This window comes from Gopherus flavomarginatus, chromosome 6 (genome assembly GCF_025201925.1).
Source record: "Gopherus flavomarginatus isolate rGopFla2 chromosome 6, rGopFla2.mat.asm, whole genome shotgun sequence".
NCBI lineage: Eukaryota > Metazoa > Chordata > Testudines > Testudinidae > Gopherus > Gopherus flavomarginatus.
Genome location: NC_066622.1, coordinates 109023728 through 109041401, shown reverse-complemented (window position 1 = coordinate 109041401; position 17674 = coordinate 109023728). Strand labels below are relative to the sequence as shown.

Here is a 17674-nt window from a genome sequence, read left to right as displayed (position 1 = left end):
CTTATAAATCTTCCCTTGAGTATATGGGAGCCAGTAAACTTATATTATATGCTGCTACCCAAACAGTTAGCCACAGAGCCCCTCTATCTCCTGTACTCAAGCCCAGGGGGGCACAGTGCAGCGATCCTTAAAGAGGACAAGCTTTTTCTTTCCTCTGCTGGCCGAAGTCCATCCCACAGCATTTTGTGCCTATTTACCTTTCTGTAAAACAGACTACACTTATATTTGACGTCTCCTCTGTAGATTTTAAAACATTTGACAAAGCTAGATAAACTTGAGTGGCCCTATTCTACAGATCAGTAAGCATCAGATACAGAGTTCTGTGGTTTAGCAGCTTTGCTACCTTAGATAAATATATTGTTTCCTGCCCCAAACTTCCTGTGCAAGTTTTAACAAGTCATGTAACCTATCATGAGCTTCCATATTAGAATAATTTAGAATTTCTCCTTGATGGGATAAGGGGATACAGTTGAATTTTTAACTCACTGAGATCCAGGTGCATATGCAGTACATAGTTAACATTTTGGCCATGTGCTAACAGTGCATGCACAATGGTTGATTTTCAAAGGCTTATAACTCACCCAAATTAAAATATTTTCACCAAAACACTGTTAGACACCCCTTCGACCTACGGGCTCTTTCCCTCCCAAATTTCATCGTCCTAATTCAGTTCATCTCAGTACAAGTGTGGTTTTACAGCTATATACAAATTTTTAACTGTAACCATTCCATTTTGAAGATTTTTTTTTTAATGTACAAAGGACTAATTTTTAACTTGTAACTTCAGAACCATTTCATTTAATTACTTGAAATTTATGGGCAAAATCCCATTCTATACTAACAGTGATCACAAAAACTGTCACTAGAAAATATTTTTCTTGTGCTTTCTTAGAAGATCGGTGAAGATTGGTCTCATAATGGAAACCAGGTTGCAGACTTAGTTATGGAGGGCCAGTAGTCTCTCCGTATAATTTGTGTAGCTGTACTGAATAATGGAAGAATCTTTGTGTTCTGAGAAATGCTAATTCTATATCCTAATTGACTCACCTAAATAATACTCATGTTCTTCCAGCATCGTGGGCACCTTTCCCTATTACGAAGTGTCATGGTGGATTCTTTGTCATTGGCAACTTTTACATCAAGATTGGATGTTTTTCTAAAAGATATAGTCTAGGAATTAAATTGGGGAAGTTGTGTGTCCTGTGTTATACAGGAGATCAGACTAGATCAGGGGTTCTCAAACTTCATTGCACCGCAACCCTCCTGACAATAAAGTTACTACATGAACGAGGAGGGAGATGGGGGGCATCGGAGCCCAAGCCCTGCTGCCTTGTTGGGGGCGGGGGGGGAGTGTGGAAGGAAAGAGGGACTCAGGCCAAGCCCTGCCACCCCAGGTGGGCAGAGAGGGGGATGCAGCTCAAGCCCCATTCCCCCAAGCAGGGGTGGAGCTCAGTCTTCAGCTTCAGCCCTGGGTCCCAGTAAGTCTAATGCTGGCCCTGATGACCCCATTAAAATTGGGTCATGACCCACTTTGGGGTCACAACCCACAGTTTGAGAACCACTGGACTAGATGATGACAGTGGTTCCCTCTGACTGTGGAATATATGAATTCCCCCCCCTACCCCCAATAGTAATTTATTAACATTATTCAAATGTGTAATATTGAAACAAAACAAAATAAATGTTTCACTAGTCATGCTAGCTAATAGTATTTATTTTGGATTTATTTAAATCGAAATATCTCCTGGTGAAATAAGGCAGATTTTCAAAAGAGTTCAGTTTCTATTTAGGCACCTTAATAAAGTAGTCAGCTAAACATGTAGAAAACCTGACCACTTCATTTAGATGCCCAAATAGGATTGCTGCTTGGTTCTGAAGTTGGTTTTTTTTGGAAATCTGGCCCATTGACATGTCAAGCAAGTAGCTTATGATCCATCAGGGAGACCAGGGTGCTATTTACATCTTTCTGTTTGGAGTGATATGGGAGCAGCAGAGTCTGATGTTTATAAGACATTTAATGTAGCTTCAAATTTATCTCAAGAACAAAAAGAGCAGTATTTTTTTGTGCATTTGCTGAGGAAAGCTTACTCCAAAGAAGAAGAACCTTTATTACAGAACTCACTGTTTTATATGAAACTTCAAGTGACTTGTATCATATTAATATAGTTTGAAAAGTATTTTATCCTTTAAGTATTCAGAAAAATATACAAATATATATTTTTTTTATAAAAGATGGCGGACTTTGACACCAGTTGGACAGCCTATACCAGGAACGAGATTCATTGCTTTCAAAGTGCCTTTAAAAGGGGTATGTATAAAATGTTGTTTCAGTCAATCCGTACTAATTGCTGTGTGAAGAATTATGGAAAATAGCATTCAAATTCATGCAAACTGCAGAACAGATTCAATGTGAAAAATTACAGAAATTATTTTTCTATTAAAATTAGTATTTAGCACATTCAGTCCTTTTCCAATGAGCTTTCCGTAAACTAAAGATGTTCGCTTTTTTAGGTGTAGACTGGTATTTGGTGTTACTGAGTAAATTTACTTATTTCTTATACATCATGATTTTCTCACCAGTTAATCTGCACCATTCATTTAACATTACAGAATTTAGTGCTTCCAGAGTGTGTTGGTTCAGTTTTGAGCCCAGTCTTTTGCATCTTCTGAAACTACTGTAATGAGTCCTATTTGTGGTGGTGATTTTTGTGATGTGGATAACTGTCCACTTGACACAAACCAGAAATTAATTTCACATACATGATGATCACCTATTAAAGGTTAGTGGTCACTGGACCACTTTTGAAATAGTGGCTATAAATTTTCTCCATATCCTGTTCCTGTAAATTGCCCAGAAATGGACAAAAGAAGTGTATTTTAAAGAAACGTTTTGCTTAAATGCTCTTTAATGGTATGTAGGCACCATCTTATATGAAAGTTCCATCTTAATTTCTTTCACATGGTTGGCCAAATTCTCTGTTTTGCTGAGTTTATGTTGGTCAAAGCAGAGACTGGAAGCTGTCATGGAGCTGTTTAGGCTCCCTGATACTTTGCCTGGCCCTAATGCTCAGAGAATTTTTTGCTGCTGTCTACATTCTTCTTGCGCTCACTTCAATCCTGATCAGACCTTGCTTCAAATATACAGGGAAAAAATGATCTTAATGCAAAATTATAAATTTATATAGCATCTAGTAACATGAGTGACAGAGAAGAAAACAAACAGGCAGGGAAAAATAAGTATCCCCATCATTTGTGGGAAGATTGGTGAGCCAGTAAGCTGTTCTATCAGAGCTCCCTAGTTTTTATGTAGAATAGACCAGTTGGTTGGGATTTTTTGCAGATCAAGTGGGTGAGATTTTTATATTTTGTTTTGCTTATTGACATCAGTGCTAGATTTGTCTGTGTTCAAGGAATTACTTTAAATTGTTATATTCATTCTTCATTGTGCAGGACTTTTTTCTTGATATGAAATTAGTGCTTATTGTGCTGAGCTGTTGCCACAGTGTTATCTGTTGTCATAATATCATACAATAAAATCATGAATTTATTTTGGGTTGTCAGTTCCATCTCAATTTAGTTTTTTAATCCACACAATACATTGAATGCCTATGTTTCCTCTTGTTCCTGATTCATTTTATGAGGCAGATGTTTCTATTTTTATTGGAATTTGTAAAATACAATCTTCATTTCCCTTTTTCATCACAGGCAATTAACCAGAGACTTACTCCAACCCAGAAATTTACACCCAAAGACCTGATTGCTGCAATGAAGGCCCTAAACGTGGAACTTGGATTAATTATTGATTTAACATACACCACACGGTATTATGAAGTTAAGGTAATAGTAAATCAGTAATGGCAAAATTAAATGCACAATTACTGCTACCTTTTATCTTTAATGCCCGTCTAGAAATTGTCATGTTGGAACAGACAAGTGAACCATATAATCTGGTATCCCGTTTCCAGCACAAATTTATGCAGAATTGTATCATGAAGGAAATATCATCTTAATCTCAGCTAGCATTCAATTATGGCTTGATTTTCTAGCATTTAATCATTAAATTTATTTATAGTACTGTAGTTCCCAGATTCTCTGATCAAGACTACTATGCTAGGCATTGCACAAACACACAGGAAGACATGGCTCCTGCCCTGAAGACAGATGCTATATCTTTTAAAAAATATAATATTTCTTTCACTATTATGCTGTATGAATGGATTAACTCTGCACTGATTTAAAAAAAATTCTTTACATTGTAATTGGGAATATCCATTTAATGTGCTCTGTGCAAGAGTAAATAGAAGCATGTGTTACTAAATGTAGACCCTTGAATATACATGATAATGGGATAAAATAAGTAAAGGAGACGAGGTGAAGCTTGATACTCTTCATGAAGAGGATTTGAATGGCAGTACAAGCTTCCCTCGTCAGTCCAACCAATGTCCATCTACTGTGACCAGGAGGTATTGAAAGGGGTAGTTCCATCTCCACTGCAAACTTAGATCTCTTGCCTGAGCTTGACTCTTCCCAACAAGAGGACTATTTGCTATTGCAGTTATTGTGAGTACAGCTTTTCTAATATAACTACAAAATGACGATTTTCAATCACTACTGATACAGATTTGAACCAGTGATTTACATCTGGGTTATTTTATATATTGTTTGTAAATTTTATGGTGGTACAAGATTTTAATGACTAATGATTGTTGCTATTTTTTTTCTCCTTGTTGTTGCTAGGATTTACCTAAAAGTGTGCAGTATAAGAAACTGTATACTGTTGGACTTGAAGTCCCCGATAATGCTACTATTCTACAATTCAAAAAATGGGTCAGAAAGTTCCTTTGGGAAAATGCAGGAAATGGTAATTAACAGCATCTTTAATGCTATAAAAGACCAAAATGTTAATTAAATCCTAAATGTATGATGTATTAATCACAATAGATGTTCACTTCTACAGGTCAGGTTTCTCAAACTTTTTCATAGTGTGATCCAGTTTTGTAACTTCATAGTCTCGTGGACCATCTCCTATCCCTTTTGCCACTCCAAAATGCTCATATCAGCTACAGCATTTATTACACAGACTGCCTTCCTAATAGTGTCATATTTTTAGCTGTATTTAATGTGATGTGCCAGCTGAGAACAAGGAGAGCTAGCCCATGTGACCAGCAGGCACTTCATGGATCACCGCTTGTTCACAGACCACAGCTTGAGAGCCACTGGCATAGTTCTGTGTATAATAAGTAATACTTTTCATAACACTTTCTGTGTTTTTGTAATTGGACACAATCAAGGATTTTCTGATCATACTTTTTTTCTTCCATTGTGATCGTGAGGTAGCCTTACCCTGTTGAAGGCATGTAATGTGATAGCCTCCTGTCTGATCGCCACCCGCTACTTCATAGCAGAACCACTTAGTAATGTGACCTTCAGTTCTCTGAATTAGGAGTCAAGGAGATAGCTCAAGAGCATGAAGATGTCATTTAATCGGTTATAAAGTTTAGTAGCTACAAGGCATCATGTCAAGATATTTTGATGGCAGCTGGATACTCCTTTGCTCTCATGAAGATAGTAATTCTTTAAGAGCATGATATAGTTATAGAGGTGGTTGGGAATTTACATAGTGGTGTGACAGCTCTATGTGTGGAAGAACTTGTTGCACACATCCTGCTACAACCTACATGTGTATCTCTTTTTATCTTTCCCTTAGTATTGGAGGCTCTTGCCATGTCCTGGTTTCTTACTGTGATAGCTCTGTAATGGTTTGTGTCAGAAAATTTCCATTGCCAAAGTTGCACTGCTCTACCTCAGATAAGATGTATGATTCTGTTGTGATTAGCCAGTTTGCAGGTGGACGTAAATCTCAGAAAACAGGGCCCAAATTTGAAGTATTAGAAAAGAAGAATGGTATTATGAGATGGTTCTTTCTTATCCGAGTAGTTAATGTTCTGGCTCCTTGGTTGCTGTTTTTGGCTTATGAGCTGAAGTGTAGGGAGTTTCCTTCCTGCATAATCTAATGATTTGGATGTGACAAAGGCATTCCTTCAGGGACCCTTTGGGTTGGAATGTTTTGTTCTGAATGTTGGTCAGAACCCCAACTTCCTAGTTTGCAACTGGATGAAGAGAGACAGCTTTCTCGTGCCACTCCTGAGTTGACTGGAGATGGCAATACAAAGCAAGAAGCTAAATGCACTGCCTCCACAATGCCTCAGGCATCTGCCATCCAGGAATAATGGACCAAATTTAGATGCCTGTGCTTGGATCCCTCTAGTAATGCATTTCATTACCAGTAGGCTGCGAGGCTGACTTCAGTGTTTTTGCTTTTGGAAGGGTTCAGGAGAATCTGTAAGTGAACTCCTTGTGAAAGTAAGTTTGGTGGCTGTTTAAATTTGCCCTCAAAGTCAGTCATGTTTGTTCTAGTTTTTGATTCAGTTTCCTTATCACAGTGTGGTTGATGGTTATCTAGTCAGGCAGCTTTTTTATCACCAGTTTCCCCCTTCTTTTTTCTGTGCCCTGCATGGACTAGTTTATGTTCCAAGAGGTTGGGAAGTGGGAAGCATTGAATTAACTGCTGCTACAAATCCAGCAGGAAGAACATAAATTCTGGACATATCTCCTGGTGTGTACAGGCTTAATAATAATTTTGCAAACAGAAAACATGCTCACTGAAACTGCTTTAGTGTAAACAATAGATTATTTCTTTCTCTTTTGCACTAATTATTTTATGGTATTTTTGTTTTTTTTTTCCCTTTGTTATAGATAAACTCATTGGAGTTCATTGTACCAATGGAATTAATAGAACTGGCTACCTTATATGTAGGCAAGTATTACATGAAAATTCAGATAATTTTTTTCATTAGAAAAGTATATTTATGTCAGTCATAATCTATACCTTTATAATAATTCAGCCATGTTCTTTGTCAGATACCTTATTGATGTTGAAGGTTGGGATCCAGAGACAGCAATTCAAGGTATTTCCTAGAACTTGAACAAAACATGGGGCTCTGTGTCTGGAGTGGTTCTGTGACAGCTACCTCATACTTAACTCCTGCATGGGTTCCCACAGATAAATCCTTCCTGCTGCTGCTTCCATGCCTGGCAGTATTTGGGCACCATCAGATCCGAACCACATTAAGAGGACAGTTCCCTCCCTCCAACCCCATTATTGGTTTTGAAGGTTTCTGTGTATTGATGCAATCATAAGTAGCAACTGCAATAGTTACAGTTGGAAAACAGTTTGCTGCAAAAATGTTTGTGCAGTCTGCTGCAATTTAAAATTGAGTCACAGGAATCAATAGTGAACTTATTTTAAGTTTTACATGCCACGGTTTTATTATGCCACGGTTTACATGGAGCCCTGATTGACCGCATTATATGCAGCTGTGTTCCAATCATGTTTAACTGCACACGCTAATCTTTTTATAATTTTCTTCAGCTTTTGGTGATGCTAGAGGTCATCGTATGGATGGTCTTGTATATCTAACAGATCTCAGAACTCAGCCAATGAGAAGGTAGGCAAAGGCTTTTAATAATTACATAATTGAAGTTGTCAAGTGCAGTTCCTTGTATTTTCAATGCTTGAGTCATATTTAAAATGTTGTCTTTTGTCCTGTTAAGCACATATTGACCTTTCTTATTACACTTTACACAAAGAGTGCTTATCTTTGAAGACTTCTGTTATGAATGGTATGAAGTGTAATTTTCCCCTTAGGTTTTATATTATAAATGTACATCATGCAAAGGGTTTTCTTTTAAAAGTTGATTTTTTTTTCTTTATTAAATTCTTCTGTTGTTTTGTCCTACTTCCTTAGGTGCATTCAGCAGAGTCATAAATGGGAGGGAGGAGCTGACAAAAAATTACTAGTGAGGGCCCCTTAACTCTGGAATTCACTCTCTCCTCTTAGCCTGCCAGAGTCTGGATCTATTAACCTTTCTGGATATGCTACATAGGGGATTGCCATTCCAGATCAGACCCATGGTCTATCTAGCCTGCTGTTTTGTTTCTATCAATGGCCACTACCAGATATTTCAGAGGAAGATGCAACAGACCCTGTAGCAGACTAGGCCCAGAAGAGAAGATTCTTCCTAGCCCCTGTCTGTCAGTAGCAGATGTATGTCTTGAAGCATGAGGATTTATATTCCTTATTTTAAAAAAATCCAATCTGATGTAACTGTAGATGTCATTCTAATCCATCTGTTCTACAAAACTCTTTTGCCTTTATGATATCATTGTAAAAGTGAAGTTGTAAGCTCTGTTTTTTTAATTAATTATTTTTGGCCTTTCACTAAATGTCCCTTTTTCCTGTATTATGAGAATGTATATAGGGAAACTTTTCTGTATTAATCACTATCATGTATACTTTCATATGGGAAGGGGTGAAGTAATTGAGGGACAATTTTGCAAAAAACCATGGGGCTTCACCCCAACTGTCAATGAGTCATATGTCAGTGAAGTATTTTCTTTGCCTTCTTCTATCAGCCTGTTCAGAACAAAAATAAACTGAAATTCTCCCAAATGTACACATAGTCCTGTCTTGAGAACGGGGGACTGGACTTGAGGTCCTGTCTTGAGGTCCCTTCCAGTCCTACACTTCTGTGATACCTTAGCTTTCCAGCACTCCCATAATGCCGGTTTATTTCCACAACTGGAAAAAAAGTACATACTTCCTTTCAATAATATTTTTAATAGAGGAAATTTTATATTAAATGCTTTTATTTTCCCTAGTAATCTTGGAATGGATGTATGGAATCCTGATGAAGATATTATACCTCCACCAAATGTGATGGAAGGACCTGTAGATAGATTCCCAAATGAAGATTTTCCTGGGTAATTGGCAAAAATGACATTTTTTAAAAAATGTAGTGTGAAAGATAACTATTTCAATAGTTACATTGGTATTCTGTTTTATTTTCAGTACTATTAATTCAGTATACCTATTTTAAAATAAATGAAGATTGTGATAAAAAGATGAAGCAAGGGAATATTAGGACAGGCTGTCTTCCATTACAAGTACTTTGGATTCACTGGGGAAATTTTTATGTGGTAAAAGTTTTTATCCTTTCGTTTTGGAAGAGACATGTATCTCCTGTTCCTTGATAACATTCAAGTATAGTAGTTTGTGGTGTTAGTTTTCTGTGGGATTATTTTGGGTTTGCTTGTCTCTTAAAAAGGTGATATAGAATTATAGTGGTTTTCACAGTCTTGACCAGTGGTTGTCAAACTTTTGTATTGGTGACCCCTTTCACACAGCAAGCCTCTGAGTGCAACCCCCCCTTATAAATTAAAAACACTTTTTGACATTTAACACTATTATAAATGCTGGAGGTGAAACAGGGTTTGGGGGGTGGAGGCTGGCAGCTCATGACTTCCCATGTAATAACCTCATGGTCATGACCCCCAGTTTGAGAACCCCTGGTCTTGACAATAGAATATGTTTTATAATATAATTAGAAAGACAGGGTGGTAGAGGTGATGTAACATCTTTTATTGGATCAATTTCTGTTGGTGAAGGAGACAAGGTTATAGAATACATATAATATATACTATAATTAGTTTAGACTGTTAATATATTAGTACCTTTACATATTTGAGTGATAATGTCCTTTGTTCTCAATCCTGAGATGTTTAAAAAAATGCTGCTTTGTTTGGATGGCTAACTTGAAATATTTATAACATAAATGCAAATAAGCTGTTTAAAAATATTAATTTTCTTCACAGGCCAGGGAAAAGATTAAGAATTTATGATGATGACCACTCTCACAATGATTTACAAGGACAGATACAGTTGAGAGATTTCGATTTCATTAACAAGGGACCTGGACAAAGACGAAGACCATTTCATGACCACCAATCTCAGGACGATTTACAAGCGCCAATGCAAATGAGAGATTGGGACTACAACAGGGGACCCGGACAAAGGCGAAGACCTTTTCCTGACCACCAGTTTTATGATGACTATCAAGAAGACATGCAGCTGAAAGATCTAGATTTCAGTAACAAGGGGCCTGGACAAAGACTGAGACCTTTTCATGGCCACCAGTTTCATGATGACTTACAGGGAGACATGCAGTCAAGAGACTTTGAGTATGTTAATAGAGGCCGTGGACAAAGGCAGAGACCCTTTCCTGATCACCCATCTCACAGTGACTTACAGGATGACATGCAGCTGAAAGATTTTGACTTTGTTAACAGAGGCCGTGGACAGAGACGAAGGCTTTTCCATGACCACCAGTCTCATGATGAATTTCAGGCACAGATGCAGTTGAAGGATTTAGATTTCATCAACAAGGGGCCTGGGCAAAGGCTGAGACCTTTTCATGACTACCAAACGCATGATGAGTTACAACCACAGATGCAGTTGGGAGATTTTGAATTTGTTAATAGGGGCCGTGGGCATAGGCTGAGACCTTTTCATGATCATCAGCCTCACAATGATATACAAACAGAGATGCAGTTGAAAGATTTTGATAATAGGGGTCCTGGACAAAGGCGAAGACCTTTTCATGACAGTCAGGTTTATGATGACCTACAGGAACAGACACAGTTGAAAGATTTTGATTTTGTTAATAAGGGGCATGGACAAAGACTGCAACCTTTTCATGACCATGACGACCTGCCACGTGAATGGTGTTCAGACAGGTGAAGTATTGTTTTGCTCTTACAGCAGATTTAGGGAGTAGCAAGTGTTGTTCCTCAGCATATTATTAATGACATTTTTAGGATAATGAGCAATTAGTTAGGTTTTTTCCCCTCCTTTTACTCATGTAAGGGTTTGCAGAATCAGGCCCTAAGGTTGGGAAACTGTCATCTCCAGAGTGTTTCTGTACTTTCTTAAATTAGAGAGCCGAATTAAATTAAAGCACATTTCCAGTAACTGGTCAGAATCAACTTGAGACAAAATGTTTCATCTCACTTCATTTTATAGTGAAGAGGTTTGCATCTGAAAATCAGTCCTCAGGATTGAAGGTAATATGATATTATGTTAATCCCTTTAACCAAGTTGAGGTAATCAGCAAAGCAGTGAGGAAGTGTTGGATTTCAGTTGCTTATTTCATAAGTAATGTCTGCTAGCGAACCTCTCATTTAAGAACTGTAAATCCTTGATGACTCTCTAAAACAAATACGCACCTTGTTAAAACAACTGTTGGGTTCAAAAGTAAAAGCTTTGACATAAAATTTGTAGCACTATTTTTTACACTTAAATTATAGCACTCCCAAATACTGAAATAAATTTTAAAGACTTATTTCTGTCCTTCATTGTTTAAATTGTGTATATCAAAAATTAGGGATATTAGATCATTCTTCTGAGACTTTATAATTTTGATATTGCTAAAATAATATAATTATACTCTCACTTATATAACTAAGACATTCCTTCCATGCTAACTAGTTTTGGTTACTTTTTAAAAAAATCTAAAATCTTTCACTAGAATTAGTGAATTATTTTACATGTTAAGAAAAACTAGTGTGTAATTCTTTTGTTTCTTTCAGAAATCGGTCATTTTCCTCCCATGAAAATTTACCAGACCCTCACTTTTCTTCTTCTCCTTCACGTCACAGAGATTACGGATCTGATAATGATGATTTCAGTAGAAGTTACAGGTAAATATCAGCATTCATATATTGCATATCAATCTACATACCCCTCTACACATTACCATCCCTCGCCACCATGACCATAGAAATTTACATTGGATATGCAGTTGTCAAACTAGATATTTGTTCTCGCTAAACTGCAATATAAGCAATTTATAATGGAAATGTATTATGAAATTCATGCATGTTTATAATTATATCTGATAATGGATGAGACATTATAATACATGGTACTTGTTACCAGAATTTTAGATACCAGAGACAATAAAGTTTCACATAGGTCTGAAAAATCAGGATTTTAAAGTACATACTCTGACTGTCACTGGAAAATCCTTATTCCTGGTAGCATGGTTTTCACAAATCATTCCACTGTAAAGGAACAAAAGCTTATTTATTATATACACCTCTACCCCGATATAATGCCACCCGATATAACACAGGTTTACATATAACACGGTAAAGCTCTGACACACTGCTCTGAGCAGCGTGTTAAGGGTGCCAGACCAGGCCGGGGCCGAGGGGTTTGATAAGGGGCAGAGGGTCTCGGGGGTAGCAGGGGCTTCCTCCCTCCCCCAGGGTCTGGGGGGCAGTAGCTGTGGGAGAGCACTTTTGGGGTCCCTGCAGTCCCAGAGTGGACTGGGGGATTAGTGGGGGGCCGGGAGCAGCTCGCTCTGCATCCCTTGCCCTGGTCCCAGCCATGTCAATAGGGGGAGGGGGCTTGGGGGAAGGGATTCCCCCCGCACTCACCAGCAGTGGTGGAAGCGGAGCAGCCCTGCCCCAGCCTGCTCCACTCTGCCAGCTCCCAGCCACAGTGCACCGCTTCCTGCCGCATGTGAGTACGGTGGGCGTCCTTTCCCCAACCTACCCACGCTCACCAGCGGTAGGAAGCAAAGCGCTGGGAGGTGACAGAGTTAGCGGGCTGGGACCGCCTCGCTCCGTTTCCTGCTGCCAGTGAGTGCGGGGGGCGTCCTTTCCCAACCTCCCCGCACTCACCAGCGGCGGGAAGTGGAGCAGCCCAGCCCCAGCCAGCTCCACTCTGCCAGCTGCAAGCCAGGTGCTCCACTTCCCACCAGGCAGGTGAGTGCAGGACCTTGCCCCAGCCTCCCCCCAGTGACACTGCTGGGGCCGGGGCAAGGAAAGCGGAGCAGGCTGGGGCCATGTCCCTTCACTTCCCACCGCAGGCGAGTGTGGGGGGGCATCCTTTCCCCAACCTCCCCGCACTCACCGACGGTGGGAAGCGGAGTGCTGTAGCTGGCAGGGTGGAGCGCACTGAGGCTGTGCTGCTCTGCTTCCCGCCGCTGTCGGAGAGTGCCTGTTGGGGTGGGGGGTGGATAGGTATCGGAGCAGTCAGGGGACGGGGGTTGGGTAGGGGGTGAGGTCTTGGGGTGATTAGGGAGGGGGGTCTCTGGAGGGGGCAGTCAGGGAACAAGGAACGGGGAGTGTGGGGAAAGCAAGTTTGATATATCATGGTCTCACCTATAACGCGGTGAGATTTTTTGTCTCCCGAGGACCGTGTTATAATCGTGTGTGTGTGTGTGTAAAATAAAAACTTGGGATATATTCTTCTTTGAAGTTCTTCCATCCTGCTGTCATGTAGCGCATGGCTCAAATCATCAGCACTGAGGGTCCAATCCAAACACCAGAAAAATCAGTAGGAGTCTTTCCATTGACTTTCTGGGATTTGGATCAGACCATGAAGGTTATTTAGAATCTGATAGAAGACCCTTTTTAATTTGTGTATGTGATTTGAATATATAATATTGAGACCAAAGTCCCAAACCTGCAGACTAGCTAGTTAGAATCAGAGAACACCTGCATTCCAAGGACCACAGTTAGGACATGACTGACCTAAATAATCCAAATCTTGTGAATCTGGTTTCATAGTCCCTAATAATTTGAGGAGTTCTAATCCTCTAACTAACATTAACACCAGTTGATCGAATTACTCACTTGCGTAAGTATTTTACAGGATTAAAGCCAAAATTCACAAAATCTGCAGGTGATCTTGAACCTGAAAATGAGCAAATTATGAGGGCCAGTGAAACCAGATACAAAAATACTTATATTGATTCGATCAGTGGTTCCTAAATGTGGTTGTTGGAGTGCTGGCCATCCTCTTTGTTTCTAGCTGCTACATTGCATGAAATGCTGCAAAAGTTACACTGAATTCATTTTGGCTATTACTTTTCTATGTGAACAATTGAGATGATGTAATCATGAATTGGACGGAGGGGGTTGTGTTCCTTGTGAATATGAGGGAGGCGTTTCACAAGGCAGTTTCTCTATTTAAAAATGTAGTCCATGCCATGACACAGTTTGAGAACCTCTGATGTAGGTAATTGGATTGGCAGGTGGCAAATGCCGTATAAAGAAGGTAAATGTGAAATACTATAATTTACACTTGAAGCAAAGAGCCAAGATATGGTACATATGCTAAATTCATAGATTCTAAGGCCAAAAGGGAGCATTGCGATCATCTAGTCTGATGCCCTTACAGGCAATAGAACTCCCCCAGAATAATTCCTAGACCGTATCTTTTAGAAAAACATCCAATCTTGATTTAAAAGTTGTCCGTGATAGAAAATCCGTCACACACATTGGTAAATTGTTCTAGTGGCTAATTATTCTCACTATTACAATTTTTTTGTGACCAGAGAGATGGAATACAAAACAATTGTGTGTCTATATGGTAAAAGTGTGTGTGTGTACACCCTTTACCATATGGCATATATGGTACTTATTAGATCTTAAGTCACCATATCATAGGAACAATATTATTGCAATAGAGAACATGCAGTAGAGTGCTACTATTATGTATTCCAAAAGAAAGATAATGTTGATTTTTTTTCACATTATTTAGGTGCTTAAAACTAGAAACATGATCCAAACGTGAAGAAATTATTAATAAATAGGGAACTCCTGGTAGAACTACCTTACAGAAAGGGTAGTCAGCTTAATATTTGCCTTCTTTTGAATTACAAATACAAGTAAGTTAGCAATACCTAGGTAAATTTGTCTCTAAGAATGAAGAAGGGAAGTGAGGAGAGTAATGAAGTTGCTATGTAGTATTAAGATGAAGTATAAAAAGGAAAGAATTTGGAGCTGGATTGCCTTTTCCATTTCCAGTATACTAAAGGGTAAATTACTTACCTATAATTTCTCTTTGAAGTTACACCATTTTAGAGTTTAATGCCAGCCAGTTATCATTAATGAAATATTGTGTATCTAAGAATTGTATAGTTAATATTTGGTTTTATTATAGTAATCGGCCTAGCTGTCCTGAAGATAATAGGAGAACACATCCTTCAGATGAATTTAACAGAGGGGGAAAAAACAGATTTGCACCATATTCTTCACGCACAATGCATCTGTCCTCATCCATACACCAGGAAGATGATTCAACTGATTATGAAAGGAAACCTTTTCAAGGTGAATTTACAAGAGATATGGAGCAAGGCAAAAGATTACCCATTGTAACAGTTGATTACAATTATGGTTTGCCACTAGATTACAGACCTGAAGAGGAAGAGAGAACACATTATGATTTACCTCCAAGAGAGCGCTACAGCTGGAACTGAATAAAAAGAAAGCATTTGCTCTGATTAAACCTGTATTTACCCATTTTACTTTGTATGTGGACCAATTTTTTTTTACGAATTAGAAAATTCAAGTTTCAATGTTAAGAGAACTTGTCTCTACTGTAAGACTAGTTTCTACTGATGTGTGGTTCTTTACATTTATGAAATAGTGTGTGTTAAGTATATTTGGAGACAAATCCTCAACACATGGTGAAATTAAAATAGTTCTTGTTTCTAGTGAAATTGGAACCCTATATCCTAAAGTAAACAGCTGACTGATAGTGGTTGTGTTTCTGTTTAACTTTCTTTAAATGCAAATAATTTCAGGATGCAAAACTTGTAATAAAAGCTAAAACACTGCACCGTAAACTAGACTAGCATTTGAAATTACAGAAAACCTACTATGAAAATTAATAAAGCAGAAAGTAATGTCAACTTCATTGAATTGTTTGGTGGTACCTTGGATTTCTTATTGCTAACTGCTAACAAAAAATGGAGTCTCAATGTCATAATCCTGCAGTTAAAAGCCAGTATTAAGGGAGAAAAGTACATTGCGCCGGGGGCAGGGCGAGCCGAGGCTGCGGGGGAGGGGCCGGGGGCAGGGCGAGCCGAGGCTGCGGGGGAGGGACCAGGGGCTAGCCTCCCAGGGCGGGAGCTCAGGGGCCAGGCAGGAGGGTCCCGTGGGCCAGATGTGGCCTGCGGGCTGTGGTTTGCCCACCTCTGATCTAAGGCTAACTTTTGTATAAATTCAAAAGCATTAAAGATTTCTGCAAAATCTGCTCAAGCATCCTGGAACTTCTGTAGAAAAATGGTTTAGCACTTGAGATTATTCTGCTGCAGATGAACACTCTCTGGTTTTATGCTCCTGTGTTTCTGATGTAGCAGTGTAGCATAGCTTGACAATGACTTTTAACTAGAGCCAGATGGGAAATGGTTTTCCCATCCCTCAAATATTTTTGAGAGTTGAAAATTTGTCCCATTCTGAATTGAGACAAAAATTCAAAATCTCAAATGGAAAACCAAAAACAAAATTCCACTTTCACTTTCAATTTCAACATTTTAAAACTTTTTTCAGTCTAATTAGCTTACATTTCTTAACAAAAAGTCATTTTAAACTGTAGAATTGAAATTTGTGATTGAGAAAATGTCAATGTTTTTGTTAAACAACTTTTTTCAATACTTCTTCAAGTCCGGAGATTTGTCAAAACTCTTTCAATTTTTACAAAATAGTTTGCGACCAAAAAAATAGAAGTTTAATTAAAAAAAATTCCCAACCAGCTCTACTTTTAACACTTCTACACTGACAACTAACTGGGAAATGTTCTGCACATGCCTGTCGCATCAAATGATGGTTTTTTTTCAGTTAGTCCAACTGATTCTAAATTGTGGTTTTGTTGGGATATTGTTCTCCAATGTTGAAAATCTGGAATAGCCCTGATCCTCCATGTGCCTGTGTTGCTAAAAGATCACTTTCAAGATGGACTGGACTTCTTCCAGGTTTCTAGCCTTGTAAAACAATATCCCAGGAAAAGCACAACACAGAATCTAAATTCTGAATGGGAGCTGCTTTTCAAAATCTGGGCCCAATTATGGGTGTTGAGCTCTTTTGAAAATCAAGCACTAGACCGCTGAAAGCATAGAGATGCAAAGAAAATGACCAAGTTCGGGAGAAAGAGGTCCTGACACTTCATGAGTAAGTGAAGGGTGAAGAATTATATCTTCTTTTTCCTAATATCGTCCGGGTTTATTCCCTGCTTCTTCCCCGGTCCCTTACAGATTTACCTGAGAGAGCCCAACAACAGGGCAGCTGGCTCCAAATCATCCCTAATTCCACTTTTCTCCTGCACTCTCCACCTCAATGACATTCCCCTCTGTCAGGATTATCTCTCAATTTGCCAATTTTTGCTCATTGTACAAAGCTGAAATTTTTCATATTTTACAACAATTAACTTTTGCTTTCCATTAAATCTGTGATAATGAGAATAATACAGCCTTATTCAGTAACAAGTATCTCAAAGATGAAGTAATTTTGAGAAAGGGTGTGCATATTAATGAAACAAATTTTCCTTCAGTTGGGTGCTCTTTTCTGTTAAATCATTTTAACACAGGCTTAGTCTAAGCAGCAGCAATCACATGCCTTTATCAGGGATGAGGGAGAGGTGCAGCTCAGGCTACAGGTTTCTTACATTCAAGTTTTTTAAGGAACTTAGTGATATCCTCCAGCAGAGAGAGGGAAGAGAGAGGCCTTAGCCAGGACCAGCTCTAACTCAGCACGTGCTTGGGGTGGCACATTTCCAGGGGCGGCATTCCAGCCATCCTTTTTTTTTCCAGAAAAATCCACCAATGTACCAAAAAAAGAAAAAAAAATTAAAAAAATCTTCAGTAGTGCGATAGGAGCATGACGTGAAAAATATTGTGTCACATAGTGACACGGTCACTCATAACATGAATGTGCGTAAATGTGTAAACATTAACAGTTATTGATTAATTAAATTAGGAATCA

The 17674-nt window shown here is 38.7% G+C and overlaps 1 protein-coding gene across 1 annotated transcript in view; it reads left to right on the top strand.

Annotated features, from left to right (window-relative positions):
* LOC127053943 (uncharacterized) overlaps positions 1-15609 on the top strand; it is a 30806-nt gene extending 15197 nt beyond the window's left edge. Inside the window, exons 3-12 of the mRNA XM_050959436.1 lie at positions 2233-2308; positions 3706-3837; positions 4738-4861; positions 6757-6817; positions 6922-6968; positions 7433-7508; positions 8723-8824; positions 9716-10636; positions 11489-11599; positions 14856-15609. Coding sequence (XP_050815393.1) covers positions 2233-2308; positions 3706-3837; positions 4738-4861; positions 6757-6817; positions 6922-6968; positions 7433-7508; positions 8723-8824; positions 9716-10636; positions 11489-11599; positions 14856-15171 — 1966 coding nt within the window. The 3' untranslated portion in view covers positions 15172-15609. The remainder of the gene's footprint in view (positions 1-2232; positions 2309-3705; positions 3838-4737; positions 4862-6756; positions 6818-6921; positions 6969-7432; positions 7509-8722; positions 8825-9715; positions 10637-11488; positions 11600-14855) is intronic.
* Positions 15610-17674: the final 2065 nt, after the last annotated feature.